General features: G+C 38.9%; 1 protein-coding gene and 1 long non-coding RNA gene across 2 annotated transcripts in view; one reads left to right on the plus strand and one right to left on the minus strand.

The window, feature by feature from the left end:
• The window catches only part of LOC135224467 (homeobox protein DBX1-A-like), a 37097-nt gene extending 26351 nt beyond the window's left edge, over window positions 1-10746 (plus strand). Inside the window, exons 3-4 of the mRNA XM_064263469.1 lie at window positions 3259-3485; window positions 7077-10746. Of these exons, the coding sequence (XP_064119539.1) occupies window positions 3259-3485; window positions 7077-7658 (809 nt within the window). The 3' untranslated portion in view covers window positions 7659-10746. The remainder of the gene's footprint in view (window positions 1-3258; window positions 3486-7076) is intronic.
• Window positions 1-22790, minus strand: part of LOC135224469 (uncharacterized) — a 291914-nt gene that overhangs the window by 175786 nt on the left and 93338 nt on the right. The window lies entirely within an intron of this gene.

Genomic DNA, 22790 nt, shown 5'->3' on the forward strand with positions numbered 1-22790 from the left:
GATGAACACACGGACAAACGTATGAACACCTATGCCAAGGGAAGGGGGAGGGGGAGGGGAAGGTGAGAGTGAAGTGGAAGGGGAAGGAGTAGAGGAAGGGGAGGAGTAGGGCAAGGGGGAAGGATGTGAGTGGAGGTGTGGCTGTATCTGTCAGCGATTGCCCAATGTTCTTGTTGTCGTCTCTTGGGAAAAGGGGGCACACCCGAGAGAGAGAGAGAGAGAGAGAGAGAGAGAGAGAGAGAGAGAGAGAGAGAGAGGCGGTTACCTCTGCCCCCCCCGCAAACATTCAGCTTGTCCTGCTCAGAGGGCGAAAAACACACCGACCAAAAGGTGGTTGAAAGGAAGAGAGTGGAAAGGGGGAATATATTTTTGGTGGTGGTGCATATGGCCCTGTTACTCCCCCGACGCCAGATGTCCTGCAAAAATTATCTCTTGCTATTAGAGTTTTCATGCAGTTTTTGTTTTCCCTCTCCTTTTTTGTGTTTTTTTTTCTCACGAAGTTTTTATTTTTTATTTATTATTTCGTTATCGATTTGCAAGCACTTTATACGCACACACGCAAACGCATACGTACGTATATATGTAAATATATATTTTCATATATATGTGTGTGAGAGAGAGAGAGAGAGAGAGAGAGAGAGAGAGAGAGAGAGAGAGAGAGCGTCTGTGTGTGTATATGTATCAACTCTGCCCAGTAAATCGAGTTAAAACGTTATAGGTTTGTCTCTATTGACTGTAGCAATACCGCTAACTGAAGGTGATACAATTTCAAATGATACAGTTTGAGTTTTCATCTTCTTGAACGCCAAGCGAGATTTCCAGTTCCTAGATAATAAATCTCTCTCTCTCTCTCTATCTAAAATACAGCAATCGCCAACAGACCAGCGTTGCTGAAGTCCAAAACCTATCTTATAATTAGATGAAATTTTCCCAGGCCCAAAGCGACAAGTCAGCTCCATTCTAATCACCCCAACAGAAGCTTCTATCATATAGTGAATCTAAACGAAGCGTTCATCGTCGGCAAACGACCAAAAGCGACCAGTTCTCGCGAAGGCGCGGCGTCAAGACCGGAGCGAAAATGGCTGAAATCATCACGGGAGGAAATTGTAGATACGAAAAATCATTTTTCATTTCCCAAATTGATGATGGCGGTCATAACACAAAATTACCAATTCAATTTACAGAGCAGAGAGAGAGAGAGAGAGAGAGAGAGAGAGAGAGAGAGAGAGAGAGAGAGAGAGAGAGAGAGAGAGAGCGCTTGCAGTAAGTTTCCGTGATTGGCGAGAGGATTTTCAATTTACGTGTAAATATTCACTTTGCTGGTTTCAAAATACCCTTCTTTTCGAGAAATAAATATATATAGATATATCGAACAATGTCAAAATTCCAGAGTTGCGTGTGCTGGAAAAAAAAAAAGAGGGAGGGGGTACAAAAGCATTTTTTTGAGGTATGTTTATTTGTTGAAGGCTGAAACGGTTTTATATCATATCTAAAATGTCTGAAAGAGTCATAATCCTTGGCTTTCATAGACTATTTTATAGTTCATCTCGAATAGGGACTTCAAAAAAAGCAAACAAACAAACAACTGAGAACTTAATTTCGGGAAAGGCAGGCTTATAGGCTTGAGACAACTGGTGGATATTGTTCATAGTTATTGTCGTACCAGATAAACATCTCATTACAGTCATACCCAAAAGGAATGTTGTCCATCCTTTGGCTCAAATGAGACTGATACAAACTAGAGCCTTTTGAAATAAGCTGAACCTAATATATTGCAGGTTCTGCTCATGAGAAAATAAGAAGTTATACATTTTCCAAACATGAATTAAATTATTACTGGTTTTTGTCTAAACATAAATGATATCATTATTGCTTTTATAATGTGCATCCATACCCTCAAAAGTGACGGTAATATAAGATAGGGTAGAGACGGACTAGGTACGTTACGTACAATCCAGGAGCTCGGATCAAGGTCCCTCATCCTTTATACTTGTACAAAGGACAGCGGTGAGAGAGAAACTGGCAAGTTTAAACGTGGAGACTAATACCCGTAGACTGTTGTTGTTATACACAAAAGACAAATATATGGGTATATGCGGCGTTTTAATGCAAGGATTATCATTATAATTTGTAATGCAGCGATTTTCATTATAATAACTTACAATGTTAAATTTTAAGTTTCCACAGGACACAGAAGTTCCCCATGAAAGCACACACAAAATGTGGAGTAAATAACAACCACACACAAAAATAAATACAAAAATAATGAATTAACACACTAATAAACAACAAAAATTAATAAAACTAAGACAACAGCACACTGCCATTGCCTTTCTAAAAGTGTTATTTCAGTCTCTCTTCCTCTTTAGAGCAGCAACGTCAATTATTTTCAAAGACTGCGGAACGACTGATGTCAATGAACTTGTCATGTGATGATTTTTTTTCGCAAAAATTCCGCCCCATGAAATGACCCGACCATTCATATCATTCCCATTACATCGTATTCTGTTCTGGCGAGTGTTTAGAGACTAACTGGGGAAAATCTTTGAGGGTGTCATTTCTTCCAATCGACATTTATCTTTGAAATATCATTTCAAACGAAGGTAATATGAGCGTCTGTGGTCTCATGACCACAGACTTTCAATCAAGCCACATCCAGTACAGAACTGCTTCTTATAATGAACTGTGTGACTGCACTCAAAGAGCAGACAGACAGTTGCGCAATATACAGTTTTCAGTGACGCAAAGCTTAATACGAAAGCACAAACTAACGATAACATTATCAGCACTTTTATAAATGTTCTTTCCTCATCTGCTTCATTTTTCATCTATTTTATTTACCAGTCTACACTAGTTTCATCATAATTATATTTTTTTCTTGTTTTCCTGACGGACTGAGAAATGCACGTTACATCTGAATAACCTTCCTTCAATTGATCTTTTTATAGGGTCAGAATTACTATGAAAAATTCACATTACATTACTGACAATTTCCTTGCGTTATGCAAAATTTTTACTTCAGAAGTAACATATAATTTCATTATTTTAATGTTGTTGGTTCTATCACCTTCCCTATTAGCAGTAATATCAATGTCATTACTTGCCCCCGTGTCAAGTTTGTCATCGTCCCTGTTAACATTAATATTCTTAAATAATTCCAGGCATATATCTTAGATTTTTTTCCAAAATACGAAAGTGCAGTCCCTAGATTGCAATGATCTCCAACCGAACTCTAACGCCCATCTTGTTTCTCAACAGTATACGGCAACGTGGGCGGTATGGGAGGCGTTCCCCTCCCTAGCACGTTCCCGTGGGCGGCTATGGGCGTCGGTGTGAGAGGCAAGCCTCGAAGAGGGATGCTGAGACGGGCGGTCTTCAGCGACTTCCAGCGCAAGGGTCTGGAAGACAGATTCCAGGTGCAGAAGTACATCAGTAAACCGGACAGAAAGAAATTGGCCGAGAAATTGGGACTCAAGGACTCACAGGTAAATGTTGATCAATGTTGACGACTTTCACTCCTTGAATGAGGCAGAATCAGCTGTCTTGATAGAGAAAAACAAAATGTTGAATGAATCGGTACTAAAGCAGAAATAAAAATATACTCCTTAAATCTCCGTATACAGACTGATTTGTGTATGTAAGACTTTAAACGGGTGCCCTATGACTCAGTAGAGAGAGTTGTACCATAAATCCGCTCCAGTAAAGAAAGATCTGTTTCATACATGTGCCAGGGCCAGTGGACAGAAAGTGTCATTTCTTGCATCTGCCCTGTTCAGGCTTCTGATGCCCAGCTGGTAAACCTTTGTCTGTGCCCCTGTACACATCAGTTTCATTTGCGTGGTATTTCACCGATTTACTTTTCTTCACATCTTATTTTCCATCTTCTCTTCGCCATTTGATTTCCTTTTATTCCCGCGAGTTATTATGCCCTTATTCCTCTTTAAGCCTTGTATTCCTGTTATTGTTCTCTTTAAAGCCTTATTTCTCGGTTTTTTCTCTTTGAAGCCTTATTTCCTGTTTCTACTCTTTGAAGCCCTATTTTCCTAGTTCTACCTTACAAACCTTACTTTCCTGTCTCTATCCTTTGAAGCCTGATTTTCCTGGGTTCTTTTCATCGCAATATATTCACCTTCATTTCTGCTAGAAATTCTGATTTCACAGACCTTTACTTTCGCGTCTTATTTCCTTCATTCTGCTTTTCCGCTCTCCACTTCCCAAATTTTCCGGCGCTCATTTTACCAGTTTTATTTTTCGTCCCTTAGTTCAAATACTTCCCACGACTTTCATTTCCAAGTTCATATATTTTCGCGCCTTATTTCCCAGATAATGCCTTTTCTCGCCCATATTCCCTAAACCTTTATTCAAACATTGTACCCCAATTTTTCTTAAGACTGTTTCGCGGCTCTTTATTTTACCACTTTTATTTTTCGCGATTATTTCCAAGCTCTATTTTCGCGCCTCATTTCCTCGAATCTTTTTTCCCTTCAATCTTTTTCCATATATTTTTCATAAGATTTTTTTCCTAAAATATTTTCCCCTACATTTTTTCCAGTTCCTCCCCTAAATATTTTTCCATACAATTTCGCCCCCCCCCCCCACAATTTTTTTTTTTTTTTTTCAAAACCTATTTCCATACATTCTTCACAAATATTTTCTTTCTCCCCAGTTTTTTCCATTCCTCCGCCTTATTTCCAAACTTCTTTTCGCGCCTTATTTTCCCTCTCTCTTGTGACTGGGAGGGAGGAAGGGGCGGGGTGAGAGGGAAGGAAGCAGCATCGGCGCGACGGGGAGCGGCGCCCCTTCTCCCCCTCCCTAATAACAGGCGCCTCTCATCATTAGCAACAACCTCATGTTCGCACCAGCTGTCGTCAGCGTCGTCTCTATTTATTACGCCGGATATTATTACTGGCCTTGTCGGGGGACGGACTGGATGGGTGTAGATTTCGGATGCGGGTGTGTGTGTGTGTGGGCGTGGGTGTGTGGGTGCGTGATATAGATTGTAAGGAAAGAGTCGAAGATCTCGCCACTTAATTACGGGTGGTCGTAGGCGTTGTTACTCCCCCTACGCAAACAGAAACAATACGAGACTAGTAAATTATATTAATTTGCTCTCTCTCTCTCTTTTTACCACTCAAACACACAATATATATATATATTATATATATATATATATATATATATATATATATATATATATATATATAGCCTACACACACACATTATATATATATTATATATATATATAGATATATATATATATATATATATATATAATATATATATGATCCTACACACACGCACACACACACATATATATATATATATATATATATATATATTAATTATTTTCACATTCACCGTGATTCATATACATGCATTAAGCAACAAATGTCCTTTAGTATTCAATTCGCTTTAGTTTATAATGATTTCGTCCTCTCGTGGATTCGAACCAGCACACACAGGAGAAATCAGGTCTTCAGTGACATCTTTACCGACTTGTTGGCCGAGTCGGTAGAGATATCACTGAATTCCGTTTCTTCTCTGTCTGATGGTTCGAATCATCAATTAAGTTCCCGTTCGGTTAACATATATGAAAATATATTAATTCCGAGGTAGAGCGAATTCGATATTAAACGACATTTGTAGCTTAATGCATGCATATATATATATATATATATATATATATATATATATATATATATATATATATATATATATATATATATGTGTGTGTGTGTGTGTGTGTACATGCTAAATTTGAACTAACCTTTTAAAACACTATTCAACTACTTCTATAACAAAAAGGAATTAAGGGTTCCACTCCCTTTCCCAATCGCCCCAGCCCCCATGGCAACTCATAAGTGCTAGGTCGTAAAGTGCATAGAAGTAGGTGGCTTATCCGGCGCCCACTCTCTCTCTCTCTCTCTCTCTCTCTCTCTCTCTCTCTCTCTCTCTCTGCAACACGGGCCTTTCGTGATGCATGACGGCAACATAATGGCGCAAATACAATGAACCCCAAAGGAATGCCTTGAGGAATTTCGTAATTATAATTACAGCCTTGTACCGTCATGAACTATTTGCTGCAATATATCCTCGGAGGAAGAGGTTCTAATATCCTGCGCTCATAATTCGTACTAATTTGGTCCTAGAGCGTGTGTAGCTATCTTTCATCATGGATTTTTGAGAACCATAACCATAATACATGAATCAATCAATCAATTACTGGCGAAAGTGTTTATAGTGAGGTACAATACAAATAGATCATTTATGCAAACACAACATCACGTGCATTTCTTGGGTTATTATGAAATGTTTCTTTTCATTCATAATTATCAAAAGAAACTTATAAAGTGCATGCGACACGGATACAGACAAAGAAACATTTCCATTTTCGACAAAGGAACGAGTTTGTTCTTCTTTTTCTGTTATGTATGAAGAAAGGCTTATGTCCTCTGTCAATCACAGCTTCATTTGTTTTTGGGCTTGCACCTCAAAGCTGATACATTCAAGTTGAGACACAAGGTAGATAGATTAGACTTACAATACCTATATTTCTTACTATATTTATATTTTCACTTAGATTACTATTAATATTCCCAAAAAGTGAACATCCGGGTTTCTTGTCCGACCAAGTACTGCACCTGTTCCCAAAACGTACAAAGCGTTTTCTTTTCCATCTGATACAACACGTGGCACTTCTTCCGGCAGATACAAACCTGATTTTCTTATTCGTCCATCTATCATTTTCTTTTTTTCTGATTTCTATTCTTCCATCTATCCTCTTTTTTCCGATTACCCTATTCGTCCTACTATTAATTTTCGTTTTTCTCATTTCTCTATTCAGCCATATGTAATTTTTATTTTTTTGTCCACTTATTTTCTTTTTTCCTGATTTCCTTAATCGTTCATGTGTTATTTTTCTTGTTTTTTATTTTTTTATTTTTCATCCATTTATTATTTTTTTCCTGATTTCCTTACTCGTCCAACTATTATTGTTATCTTATTTCCGATGTCCTCATCCGTCCATCCACGACTCGTCCAAGTCTGAATTTATTTTCCCTCTTTGTCTCGCACAGGTCAAGATCTGGTTCCAGAACAGAAGGATGAAGTGGAGGAACTCGAAGGAGAGGGAACTGCTGGCCTCCGGCGGCTCTCGGGAGCAGACTCTCCCGACGAAGAACAACCCGAACCCGGACCTCTCCGACGTGGCCGATGAGCGAAGAACAGCAGCAACCAACGGCAGCAAAGAGGACAACAACGCGTCGCAACAAGACGACTCCCACCTCCACGGGTCCAAGGACCACCTGGGGGTCTCCCACAAGGAGCAGCACTTCCAGGGGCGCGGCGGAGGCGGAGGTGACGACGTCGTTGGAGGAGGAGGAGGAGGAGGAGGAGGCTTCCCAGGGAGCGCCCCTCCCGCGGGCGGTCCTACTCAGCCACCGCCTCCCGTCCAACACGGGCGGGACTACGTGTCCTCCTTGGCGGCGTCCCTGCCAGGGAAGATCCAGATTAAGGACATCACCTCCCTCTCCTCCTACGGGAAACCCACCGCCTACGCCTTCCCTTACGCCGAAGGGGAAGCGGACTATTCCGACGAGGACATCAACGTCACCGACGACTTAGTCGTGTCCAATAACGAGGACAGTGACAATGATTAATTGACTCATCATCCTGGAGAGTGAAAGATGCGCATCTTTCTTTCTCAGTCTTCGTGATTTTTTTTTTTTTTCTCGCGTACCTACCTACTGTATCAATAATACCTAAGATTTTTTTTATCAATATTTTATTTTTGGTTTCGATATCGAATCTCGATTATCTTATAAATGTACCTGCTTCAGCGTTTACCGTAAGGAATGATTGTCTAAACAACCACATGCACTCACAAACGCCCACAAACACACATACACAAACTAATTCCCGAACAAAAGCTATGGTGAAATTCATTGTTTCACCATCGAAGCAAAAATAAACATAATAATAATAATAATAATAAAAGCGTTCCAACTTACCAACAGAACAAAAAACACCACAAACGAAATAAACAACAAACAAAAACAAACAGAGAAAGGTCAGACCACGTAAAAAAAGCATCCCAACATGATGTTTCACCTAAAAGAAAAAAAAAAAAAAATAGCGCACACACACACACACCAACCAACCAACATAACCAAGCACTGAAATAAACAAATAACATATAAACTACGTTCACCCAGCGTTAAAAAAAAAACAATCAAATCAAATGACCGGGTGATTATAATCATAGGGTGAAGGCATCCCACCTCCCCTTTTGACATGAATAACAATTCATTAATTGCACATGACGTGTCCTAATAACTAACATTATCACCGCGATAAACATTGTGTGTGTATGTTTGCCGCTGGGGAAGAATGAAATCAGTGGAAGGGGTCATTTTTGTCCGTAGGGAATCATTGTCAGGGGGAAATATATTTATTGCGAGTGTATATTCCACGACGGGAAAACTAATTCACAAGAAAGGAACAAATATATAAAAATGTATACAAATTTCAAATTTCGCAGGAAAACTAAATCACAAGAAGGGGTAATTTTTGCCTGTAGGGAATTACTGTCGTGGGAAAATATATCTATGCGTGTGCATATTTCGAGACGGGGAAAACTAAATCACGATAAATCTAAATAAGTAGATTGGCTTATTTTATATATGACAGAAAAATATAAAAAAACACATAAAATTTCACACGAAAATAAAATCACAAGAGGGGATTATTTTTTGTCCTGTCTGGAATAACTGTAGAGGAAAATGATGGGGGTGGGGGGGGGCCTTATATGTATATATTTCACGACGATACCGATTCCACGTGAAAATGAAGTCACTGGGTGGTATTTATCAAATAAATAGTTAATGTAATTATTTCTAATTTATATTTAGTGACAATAAATTATATTCATCGTCAATAAATGTCAGACAACAACGAGAAAGAGTTAAATGTACAGGATTTCTTTTTACACCACATGTAAATAAATGTCAAGAATATATTCATATTTTATGGGCGGGAATAAATATTTTGTCATTTAATCCGGTCTGAAACCAGAATGTTTAAAAACACTTTTTGTTGACAAGCAGAATAAAGACAACACGAAGATTTAGTGGAAAATTCATTTTATCCCAAAATATTGATGAAAATGAAGTCAGAAAAAATAACAGTCTTGATCGCGGGAAGGAATTTGCTCACCAAAAATAAACAAGACTCGTGGCTTTTGTTTATTTATGAATAAAACCTCTGATGCTGACACTCATTACGCAGTAATGAAGAAAACGACAGTTTGGAATTACATAATTACGTCTATGATGACATGATAATAATTATAAAATATTCACGGACGCGTTTTGAAATATCTAAAAGTGTTTTGTGCGTTCACTTTCTCGTGTCTGAGCGATCAAAAAACGGACAACAGAGTTTTCTGAAAACATAAATAAATGTGCACATTTGCTTAATCGTGTTTGAATACAACAGTGAAAATGAAGACAGGAACAAATAAAAAGAAACGAGTGATGCATTTGCTTGAACTTTCGCACATGAGAAAACGAATAGAAGAAGAAATGAGAAAGTAGTAATGTATTCTTTACAAAGAAGGTGATGTATTGGACCAAATGAACGCAAAACATGGCGATATATTCTGTCGATGAAATTGTGATATATAAATATATGTATGTATGTAATATAGCTTGCATTTCTACGCTTATAAGGGTTTTTCTTTTTCTTTTCGATCATGTGTGTATACTGATCCTTAATTCTTAAAAAAGGAGAATGTTCTATATATTTTTTCTTTATTATTTGTAGGGCAGGATTCTCAAAACTGTCAAGAAGTGTACTTTCAGAAATAATCAGGAAATATTCTGTATTTCGAACAGCTGACTAAAAACAATAAAAAGAAATAAATTGTTTAGAAAACATGAATTTTCGGAAACTGAAACAGCAAAGAAGATTCCAACCTGATTCTCACTTGCAATGTTATTAATCATGTTTAAGTTTTTCCTCTGGAGGTCAAAAGATCATAATATGTTTTCAGAGGACCCATTCTGGCCTTTTCGGTGCGATCATTTACCTGAAGTACAGAGAACAGGAAAGCGCCGTGGCATCTAATATTATCCATCGTTCGAAACGAACCATTTGGTTTTGACTTCCAATTCGAAGACTCCTTAATTTATATTGATCACCTGAGTGCGTTCTGATCTCCCAAAAAACTACTTTCGGCCACGTAATAAAACCATTCCCTTGGAGCCGTGAGAAAACGCCCTTATTAAAGAGTTTCAGAGACTTCTGGAGTAAGCCTGGACTCCAGCAATGTTCCAACGGTGTATATACCTAAGTAAAGAACAGAGTTAAATATTTACATATTAGTACGTCCACCGGGCGCTGGCAGTCAGTGGCGCTGTTGACACTTGAAGAATCCTTTTTAATTAGTTTCCTTTGACAAAAACACCCGAGGAAAGAATACTAAAAGGAAGCAATAAAAGTGGGGAAAAATTTATGCACAAGTGACTGGAGAAACATCGTTTGAGAGAACGTGTTTGTGTAAAATTATGGTTTAATCTGCTGCCGATCTGACATCTAGCGGCTGGTGTGCGAACTAAACCTTGTGGATGAGTTGCAAGTCTGCCCGTTCTTTATACTTGGGACTTTCGTCAATGTATGTATCACAAAAAGTTCCCTATCTTTAATTCTTAAAATAACCTCTCCACCATTCCTGTTGTGACCTTTGAAAAAAAAATAATAAACATATCAGAGTTATTAAAAATATTGTTTTATTGACCGAATCTTACGGTTTAACGTGGAATCAGAACTGCTTTTACTAATGTAACCCAAGGAACAAATGATACGGAGGAGGAGGGGAAAATTCAGAAGCTGCGATCCATAAATAATAATAATAATAATAATAATAATAATAATAAATATATGCCGGATATTTGTGTACGCTGGTAAACAGACCTTCTTTCAAACAAGTTTTATTAAAAATAATGGCAGAATTCACAGAATGAGTTTTGTACAATATTCTTTCAATTCTCCTTATGATTTTCCTTTCTGGCACGCTGGTATTATAAAGCAGCTGTCCAATGTTCATCGTGCTGTAGGTCGTCAACGGAGATTTCGGGCGGGCTGGTGTTATCAAAAGCAAAACTGGTTATCAGGGACAGGCTGGGGTCGTCAACAGGTATACAGGTGGGTTTCGTAGGTCGGGAACAGGCCGTAGTCGTCAGGGGTCTACCGGATAGACCCCTGACGACTACGGCCTGTTCCCGACCTACGAAACCCACCTGTATACCTGTTGACGACCCCAGCCTGTCCCTGATAACCAGTTTTGCTTTTGATAACACCAGCCCGCCCGAAATTTCCGTTGACGACCTACAGCACTATGAACATTGGACAGCTGCTTTATAATACCAGCGTGCCAGAAAGGAAAATCATAAGGAGAATTGAAAGAATATTGTACAAAATCAATTCTGTGAATTCTGCCATTATTTTTAATAAAATAATAATAATAATAATAATAATAACCTCATCTATGAGGTTGAATGCTAAACTGCTGTTATCGCAGTCACTGAGTTAAATTACCAAAGATATATTGAGCTAGAGACTCTTTAGGGAAGAGAGAGAGAGAGAGAGAGAGAGAGAGAGAGAGAGAGAGAGAGAGAGAGAGAGAGAGAATTAACTTTGATAATATTATTAAAAAATAATGAAGGATACGACGAAGTTTCTATTCACAAAACGTTAGGAATTGAAGAATGAATCTATACTTTTTGTCATTAACAAACTACAACAGAATGACTTGACCTGATGTTGAAAACTGGCATCTCAAATTCCATGGTCATTAGGAACAAGGAAACCGTCCAGAATAATGCAAAATTCGGAACCAATTTCCCATCATTAATCAAACTTTTGGAAAAAAAAAGATAAATAGAAAGTGCCTCTGTAATCTTAGATTGTTTATGATTCATTTACTCATGTTACTCGGATAAGTTGAGCGACGCTACGTTGAACTATGACTGCCACGTTAAGCCAAACTAGATTAAACAAGACGGATAAGGCAAGCTAACTACTATCCAGTTCAGACCCGATGTGGCACCGTTTTTCGGGAACATCTCCAACGCTTTTAGTCGGACAGCCATGACATTCTTACACAATGTTTACAAACACCTCGCCGTCATTTGTAATGTTATAGGAGTTGGTCATATTTATATACTTTAAGAGTTTACTCTTATGATTTTAAGTTGTAGTCAGTCAGAACCCAAACACCTGAGCACAGGTTCGGGTAAGTCGAATTACCCCCTCCCCTTCATTAGTTCCCTCCTTTCCCCACCATCCCCCTGGCAAACCCATCTTTCTATCACACCTTTCCCCCTCCCACTCCCTCCTCTTCCCCCTCCAATTCTCCCACCTTCTACTCTCTCTCTCTCTCTCTCTCTCTCTAAATTGCCCACAGGGAGATTAAAATTCTTACACACAGTCATTCTATGGTATAGTCATTTCGTTTAATAGTTGAAGAATAGAAATGTTGGGTGTAGTAATGAATCGATGGTTAATGGATATGACTGCTTTGGCTCCGTTGGCAGTTTTGAATGCAATATTTGAGCAATTTACTTATTTACTTTCAATGTTCACTGGCATGCGATTGCAGAAAGTGATTTATCGCTGGATAGTGAAGGTGTGCTACAATCAAATATTAATCCCCCCCTCCCCGCCCCCATGGCCAACTGCTTTAGATGCGCAAATAAGTGCAAACGTATAATTGCACTCCGACTTTTTATATATAGCCTTATGCGACAAATTTCACAACAATGACGATCTTTAAATATCATGATCACTCATCAAACCCAAGTGTTCCGAAGAAATCGGTTTTTTCCCTTAATCCACTTTGCATTTGGGAAGGCGCCATTGGGCGAGCCATGAAGTTTAAGGAGGATTATTGGTCCTCTGGCAACATCCATAAAAGCGTCGAACGCGTCATTGTCGCTTCTGACCGCGACGATGAGGATAAGTTATTCCTTGACAGCGATGACGATTAAAATCAAATCTATACATTCTTGTGTGTATCATCATCTATTAATTCTATAACTAATATTAATTATTTTACAATTTTACTGACACCATCTAATTGTAGCATAATTATGCCTATTATCCAATCTATCCCATCACATAATCCAAACAATCGAACAACGGGTACAACAAAAAATAAATAAATAAATAAATAAACGACCATACACAATCTAAGATAAAAAAAATATAACTTCCCACGACAATTCCTGGGCAACGCAGTAGAATGAGGTTGAACATCAATCATAGTGGAGCTCATTAGCAAAAACCACTCAACGCATTGTTGAGATATACACATTTGAGATAGAATGAGGTAAAATCATGCAATATAATAATGTACAATGTATGTATTTATATTTTCCAGTGTGTTGTGTAAGTCAGACGAGAGAGAGAAGCGGGTGGGAGAATTGGAGGGGGAAGAGGCGGGAGTGGGAGGGTCTTCAAATGGATAGGTTTGTATGTTTGTATGGTGCTTTTACATTGCATGGAACCAGTGGTTATTCAGCAACGGGACCAACGGCTTTACGTGACTTCCGAACCACGTCGAGAGTGAACTTCTATCACCAGAAATACACATCTCTCACTCTCCATGGAATGGCCGAGAATCGAACCCGCGACCACCGAAGTGGGACACAAACACCATACCAACCACGCCACTGAGGCTTCATTTTGGCTCATTTAGACTAGGCTAAACCTGAGCTGGCACCAGCCACTATAGTGTCAGCATAACACTACCGAAGACATCTTGGAATATTATTGCAAGAAAGCGACCCCAGTCTTTGTTTACAGGGAAATCAAGTTCAAGAGGTCAGAAAATGCAAATCAATTTACCTATTAATGTTGCAAGACTGCGTATCTAAGTAGTTCTTCCAAAGACCTATACATTATAGTGCCAATTTAAGATATATTTAAGCATATAAATAAATACATATGGATATATGTATGTTGCGAGTGTGTGTATATATATATATAATATATATATATATATATATATCTATATATATATAATATAATATATTATATATATATGGATATATATATATATATGTGTGTGTGTGTGTGTGTGTATATATATATATACATATATTATATATATATATATATATATATATATATATATATATATATATATATATATATATATAAAACGTATGTATGTGGTACATGAGACATTTCCTTCATCCAATACCTGCAAATTTCCAAATCGGTTAACTTAACCGAAAATGAGTGAGCAGCTATTCGCCTTTGGTAGGCTGACAGCTCACTTGATTATTATCTTGATTTTCTACTGGACAATTATTTATTGATTTACTTATTAATTTGTTCAGGTTAATGTTAACGAGATGAAGCAAAGAAAACTAGATAGACTCTTGGTATACGTCGGTTTAAGTGTTGTCCTTTTTATCTAAAATATCCGCAATCTCTGTATATTTAATTTTATATTTACTTAATTGATAATTTGTTTGTTTACTGAAAACATCCACTGACTCACTGGTATATTTATCAGCGCATTCTCATAGGAAAACTTGAATTCATTATAAATCTTGATGAGAACTTAAGAAGGAAAATGTATTTACAGCAACAATCTCATTATTTATCAACACCAAAGATTTAGTGACAAATATCCACTCATTATGAACACTGTCGACAGAAAAATGCGGCCTCATCATGACAATTATATAGATAAAAATCACAATCTGAATGCCATCGCCAGCTGTCGGCGAAGGACAGGTCAATTAATTAGATCGGAATCGGCCATTACGGGACACGCACAAGGTAATTAGAACTGTGACAATGCCATGATGATATCCTGCAATAATGATAATAATTATTATTATACACTAATAATAATGTGTCCAACATGTCTGCGCTAATAAGTCTCCAATATCTGTTACTACAATATAATAATAATAATAATAATAATAATAATAATAATAATAATAATAATAATAATAATAATAAATCCATATACCTTGGATTTTATTACAGTAAATTCTTAAACTCGCATTTATAATTATTATTAAAGATAATTAATAAATCCTGTTACGTATTGAATTTTATTGCAGTAAATTCCTAAATTTGCATTAATAATAATAATAATAATAATAATAATAATAATAATAATAATAATAATAATAATAATAATAATGCAAAGACTTAAGGCGATACTGAAGGCAAAGCTCAACGACGGAAATATGATGAAAGCCATAAACACAAGGGCAGTACCAGTAATCAGATACAGCACAGGAGTAGTGGAGTGGACGAAGGCTGAACTCTGCAGCATAGACCAGAAAACTAGGAAACACATGACAATACACAAAGCACTACACCCAAGAGCAAATACAGACAGACTATACACAACACGAAAGGAAGGAGGAATGGCACAACAAACCAATGCACGGACAGTACATGAGACAGACTAAAGAACTGACCAGCGATGAAACATGGCAATGGCTATAGATGGGAGAACTCAAACTGCGGCACAAGACCAGGCCCTACTAACAAAGTATGTCCAAAGAACGATAGAGGGGAATAACATCTCACCCATATGTAGGAAGTGCAATATGAAAAACGAGACCATAAACAACATAGCAAGCGAATGTCCAGCACTCACACAACACCAGTACAAAAAGAGGCACGATTCAGTAGCAAAAAAGCCATCCACTGAAGTCTGTGCAAGAAACACCAGCTACCTTGCAGTAATAAGTGGTACGAACACCAACTTGAAGGAGTGATAGAAAACAATTAAGCAAAGATCCTCAGGGACTATGGTATAAGAACAGATAGGGCGAAACATGCCAATAGACCAGACGTGACGTTGACTGACAAAATCAAGAAAGCTTCACTCACTGATGTCGCAATACCATGTGACACCAGAGTTGAAAAGAAGGAAAGGGAAAAAATGGATAAGTATCAAGACCTGAGAATAGAAATAAGAAAGATATGGAATATGCAGTGGAAATTGTACCAATAATCATAGGAACACTAGGCAAGATCCCAAGATCCCTGAAAAGGAACCTGGACTCATGCAAAATAGTATACTCCTAGAAACAGCACACATAGCGAGAAAAGTGATGGACTCCTGAAGGGGCAGGATGCAACCCGGAACCCCGCACTCTAAAAACCACCCAATCGAATAAGATGACTGTAATAGACCAAAAAAAAAATAATAATAAATGAATAAATAATCAAGTATAGTTAATAAATCCTGTTACGTATTGAATTTTATTGCAGCAAATTCTTAGACTCGCATCAATAATAATAATAATAATAATAATAATAATAATAATAATAATAATAATAATAATAATAATAATAATAATAATAATAATAATAATAATAATAATAGTAGTAGTAGTAGTAGTAGTAGTAGTAGTAGTAGTAGTAGTAGTAGTAGTAGTAGTAGTAGTAATAATAATGTGGCAGAATTCAGCGAATTAATCTTACATATTATATATAAGATTAATTCGCTGAATTCTGCCATTTTATTCAACAGAATTTGTTTAAAAGAGGGTCTTCTTCCAAAATAAGAAGAAGAAGAAGAAGAACAAGAACAAGAAGAGGAGGAGGAGGAGGAGGAGCTGAGGATTGCGTAAAAAATATATACTATCAATGTAATAAAAAAAAATAACAGAAGGGGACCTCGACCAATCTTTACCTGACAAAGCTGCAACCATTCATTACGCATACACATCTTAAGTTTCTCTCTCTCTCTCTCTCTCTCTCTCTCTCTCTCTCTCTCTCTCTCTCGAAATATGTTGAGATAAGAGTGCTGAACCAAACCAAATCGTTATTTGGCAATATACTGCATTACCTGACCGCATCATACTGGCTACGAGACGTGACAGATTTATTAATAATTATTATCACTGTTATTGGGAATACTTACGTCCGTTATCGTTTCATTACAATGATATGCGATATTACTGGCTATAATATTTCCTTTGAACAGACGTCAAATCAGATTATGATGTTGGCATCATTAGCATTAATAAAGGACTGCACTGTAGCTATATATATATATATATATATATATATATATATATATATATATATATATATATATATATATATATATATATATATGTATATATATATATATTATGTATATATATATATATATATATATATATATATATATATATATAACATAAACTAAATAACCGTATTGAATTGCAACAGTTACCATCACTCTAACTTTATTTTCCAAATAATACTGTCATTATTTGGCATTATCGTTAATTTTACTGTCGAAGTCTTCATAGAAATTAAGCAATATAACAGGTGCATTAAATTCAGTTTGAAGTCGAGTGAAAATAACCGAAAACAATTTGAAAGCGACACATCCACCTGATTTGAACAAGACTACAGGCCAAATTTCAGTTCTTTTGCGAAGGAGGCCGCTGCACTAGCATATATGGCGCATTGGTAACTTTCGTTCCTTGTCATATCAATCGCGTTACCTTTATTTCGAAGTAAACTCTTCGAAACTGCCGACGTTATTCAGTGAAAGTCTGGTTAATAATAATAATAATAATAATAATAATAATAATAATAATAATAATAATAATAATATCAAAAAGTCCGAGTCCGTTAAAAGATAATAATAATAATAATAATAATAATAATAATAATAATAATAATAATAATAATAATGCCAAAAGAGTGCAGTATTCTAACATTTATACGAACATCACTTCACGAGCCAACACAGCGAAAGAAAACCAATAAAGCGAAATTCGTACAGTAGTAACATCGAATCCTTTGCCGTGCGTGACAGGGAAGCCAGAGGTCAATGGCCTTTTATGACGAAGTCGCGTTTGAGACTTTGAGTTGTAATGTGTCTGATCTGGCGACGGCGATTCTGTCATTTCGAATGAGGAGGAGGAGGAGGAGGAGGATGACGAACGGGAGGGATAGGTAGAGAAGGAGGAGGAGGAAGAGAAGGAAGACGAACAAGTAGGAAGAGAAGGATGACGAACAAGTAGGAAGAGAAGGATGGCGAACAAGTAGGAAGAGGAGAAAGAAGAGGAGTAAGTGAGAGGGAGAGGAGGACAGGAGGGAAGAGAAGAGCGAGGAGGAGAGGTGAGGAGGAGGAGGATGGACGAACGGGAGGGCTTAAGGTAGAAAGGGGAAGGAGGAAAGGAGGAGAGGTGGAAGACGAACAAGTAGGAAGAGAACGGTGATGACGCAACAAGTAGGAAGAGAAGGATGGCGAACAAGTAGGAAGAGGAGAAAGAAGAGGAGTAAGTGGAGGGAGAGGAGGACAGGAGGAAGAGGAAGAGGAAGAGGAAGGGGAGAAAGAGAAGTAGGAAGTAAAGGAGGAAGAAGAGGAGAATGAAGAGGAGGAATAGGAGGAGGAGGATGAGGAGCAATGGTAAGCAGAAAAGGAGGAACAGGAAGAGGAGGAGGATGAGGAGCAATGGTAAGCAGAAAAGGAGGAACAGGAGAGGAGGTGAGGAGGCATGGTAAGCATGGAGGAACAGAAGAGGAGGATGAGAATGGAGAGAATAGGAAAGAGGAAAATAAGAATGGTGGAGGAGAATAGGAAGGAGAGGAATACGAGGAGGAGAATAGGAAGAAAAGGAGAGGAGGAGGAGGAGGAGGAGGAGAGAGGTTGTAGGTAACGCGGTGTTGTCGTGTGTTGGCGTTGACGTCTCCGGAATGGATCGTTAATAGTGAAATAGTGAGAGCGGTTTCGGCGGTAGTTTAGCGACGTTGTAATGGTTTCCTTCCCCCCCCCCCCCCCCCTCCCCACCACCATCTCCTGTGATGGGTTAGACTGGGAAGTGATGGGATGAGAGTGCTTCCTTCATGTATGGGGGAGGTGAGGGGAGGGAAGTCAAGAGGAAGACCCAAATTCGAGTTACCCCTCAGATCTCCGCTTGACCAATTGCCGTTCAATGGCTACAACTATGACCAGAGCGGGGCCCTCTGTCACATCTTCCCCCCCCCCCTCCACTCCCCTTCCCCTCAAGAGCAAGTATCATCATCCTCCCTCCCTCCCTCCCTCTCCCCCTCCCCCCTGAACCCTCCCTCCACTCGAAATCGCCATTAAGCCTTCAGCACCAGAGCAGACAGTGAATCACGTTTCTCCATTTCAAATATTCCGCCTGACTTCAAGTCATTACCCATAATGCCGTGTGGGCTTGACAGACGAGTGATGAAGTGCCTCGAGTTGGACTTATCTCCCTTCCCCTCCCCTCCCCTCTCCTCTCCCTCTCCACTCCTCCTCCCCCTCCCCCTCCCTCACCCTTCCAAAAACCCCTTTCTCACTCCTCACTCTTGAACCCTTCCTTCATTACTCCTCCGACTTCTTTCCATTTCCCTTCCCTTCCCCTCAGGGCCACCCCTCCCTCCCCCTCCCCCTCCCCCTTGTCCCTGCCTCACACACATGCTACTCTTAATACATTTTATTAATTGACCTGAGACCCTCCTTTCTCTCTCCCTCCCTTGGCTTTCTCGTCGGGCTCCCCCCGACCCCCAACCACCACCCACCCCTTCTCTCCTTCCCAATGACCCCTCCCCCTCCCCTCTCCCTCCCACACCCCAATCCTGGAAAGAAATATTACTCTCGCGGACTTCGGAATAAATAATAATATATACGCCTTCCCTCATGAACTTGGTTGTAGGTTTTTGTTTCGATGGCTCATCTTCCTACTGGTTTAGCTTTAACCATTTCTCTCTCTCTCTCTCTCTCTCTCTCTCACAGACACAGACACACACAAACACACACATATATATATACTTATGTGTGTGTGTGGTGTATATGTGTGTATGTTTGTGTGTGTGGGTGGGTGGGTGTACATGTGGTAGGGGGGGGGGAGAGTGGAAGTAGGTGCGACCCCTGACTGAAGTGTATTTACATTTCACAGGCGCAGAGGCTCCCAACTTGAACGGCTTTATTAGTGTTAATAAAACTCCCGATTTTTCTAGTATCGACCGCTCAAAGGAACTCAAACTTGTGAAGGAACTTTAACAATAAGGTCGTTAATCGTTCCGGTGCGAAGAGAGAGAGAGAGAGAGAGAGAGAGAGAGAGAGAGAGAGAGAGAGAGAGAGAGAGGGCAGGCTCGTTTCCTAGCCTTCTACCCTTCTATCCTATCATCCTTTTCTCCTTCCTTTTTTTCCTACCTATGCTGTCCCTTCCTCTTCGCATCCTCGCCTTCCTGTGCCTTTCTATCCACTCTTCCCCTCCCCTCTTCCTCCTCCTCCTCCCTATACCACCCTTCCCTTCTTGTGCCTTGCTATCCACTGTTCCTCTCCCCTCCCGCTACTGGTGCGCGGATCCTCCTCCTCCTCCTCCTACTTCCTCTGCTACCCCCTCCTCATCACACCCTTCTATTCCTGTCCCTTTCTATCCACTCTTCCCCTCCCCCTTCTGGAGCGCAGTTCCTCCTCCTCCTCCTCCTCCCTGTAAGAGGCGCTCTTTCCACAGCAACAAACTTCAATTAATTAAGTTTGAATGGCCCTATAAGTGAAATCAACGCAGCTTACATTGCATTTACCATCAAACAATGAGAGCCCGCGGAGGCGCGACCTTCCGCCACGGGCCGTCTCTCGGGCCCTTTGGCCCAGGCGCCGAAGTCCGCCTTCCGCTGCCCCGGCAGGATACGCCCCTGTGGCGCCTCTTTTGTCCTGGTTATCGCCATCCTCGCCCGATTGAACGCTAATTGGGGAGTAAATGATGAAATCAAAGCACTAACGCCGGGCGAAGGCCATGTCTACCGCAGACGACAGACTCTCTCTCTCTCTCTCTCTCTCTCTCTCTCTCTCTCTCTCTCTCTCATTTTGCTTTCAGTTTTTTTTTTAATCTTTCTTCGTTTTCCTTTTCTTGCTTTCGTTTAGCTTCTTGGGATCGTGAAGCTTCTCTGAATCTTTTTCGCTCTCACAGGTTATTACACGTTCTCCTTTTTTTCTCTTCTGTTATTCTTATTTCTTATTCTTTTTATTTGTTCTCATTGTACCTGATTTCGTCACGTTTCCGGCCACTCATCTTCAATCTCTCTCTCTCTCACACGATATTCCCTAACCCCAACAACAAGTTTTTCCTTTCTTTTCATTTTTCTATTAGTGTTTGTTCCACTGATATCAATTAACGGCCCCCACCCCACCCCCTTTCTCTCTCTCTCTCTCTCTCTCTCTCTCTCTCTCTCTCTCTCTCTCTCATCGGGTTCCCCATACCCACCCAATTGAAAATTCTCCTCCGCCCTTTACTTTCCGGCTGGGAAAACTAAGCTCACTTTCCTTAATTGGGAGGAAACCTATAAACTCTACTAATGGATTCGAAAGATGGCCCTTTTACCAACCGAATAAAAAAATCAATACAATAATTTACAAAATAAAATAAAATGACTATTGTTGCCAATGTCAGGACTATCATCAAAATTCTTTGGCCTTCATTCATACAATGAATGTCCATAAGTACCACGTGAAGTCACATCTCACTGAACTGTTTACTTTCTGTCAAGAACCAAACGTTGTCTCTGTCATTCTTCATGACCTTCTTTTGATGATTTCCACGTCAGTGACCCTTGCAGCTGTGACGCCAGATCATTCGTAATCGGTCAATCTTGACGTGCTTATCCAGGCGTACGCACGGACGTGCTCGCTCACGCGCACGAACGCAACGAAGCCTAGAGGCGTGGAGTTATCTGTCGTTACAAGTGCCAAGGATACTACTGACGTGCAAAGGGCAATCAGACAGCAACCAAAATGCCTTTCACTCCCAGGCACGAAGAACATACGCACAAGGAAATCAACGACGAAGCTGCTTCTCGGGGAAAACAAGGTGACGAAGACAATCGTTCTTAAACTTTGTTTTCTCTTTAGGGAAAAAGAAACAGGTTGAATCCTTCAGGAAATAAAACAGAAGGCAGAGAACTCCTCATTGACACCCAGGTACGATTTCTGTCCCCTCACGAATTTCCATAGCAATGTATTATCTAATAAATGCAAACCGATATTTGCTTAGATGTTTTTCTGACACAACTGTTCTGCTTTGGCTAACAATGACATATAGGCAGCTGTGTCATCTGCTCATGACTTGATTATTATTCATTTAGGTATATTTTCCCTTACTGTCAATGAGGGTATCACATGTCTGTCAAATTTGTTGGCAAGTGAAGAGAGGCTAACGTATGGAATAATGATTTTCACATAATTACAAAAATCATTCTTATATATATAGGCAAAAAATGAAATATGAAGAAGAGACGATGAAATATGAAAAACGTTTTATTAAACTTGAAACAGATTACGAAATATGAAATAGAGATGACGGAATACGAGAGATTACAAAATATGAAATAGAGATTATGATATATGAAACAAATTATGAAACATGAAACAGAGACTATGAAATATGAAACAGATTATGAACAATAAAATAGTGACTATAAAATATGAAACAGAGATTATGAAATATGAAACAGATTGTGAAATATAAAATACAAATTATAATATATGAAATAAAGATTATGACATACGGAATAGAGTTTATGAAATATGAAACAGAGATTATGAAAGAGAGATTATCTCATAAAAATTACACAAATATTACAAACAGCCACAAAATGATAAAGTTAACAACTTAATATATACCATGCATTCAATATGCACTGACGATGCCTAAAAACATCATGTGGACTTTGTGGAACTAAACAAAAACTATTAATTAATTTCTTACACAATTTCCCCTCAAATCGGGATTCCATCT

The sequence above is a fragment of the Macrobrachium nipponense genome, chromosome 12 (genome assembly GCF_015104395.2).
Source record: "Macrobrachium nipponense isolate FS-2020 chromosome 12, ASM1510439v2, whole genome shotgun sequence".
Classification (NCBI taxonomy): Eukaryota; Metazoa; Arthropoda; class Malacostraca; order Decapoda; family Palaemonidae; genus Macrobrachium; species Macrobrachium nipponense.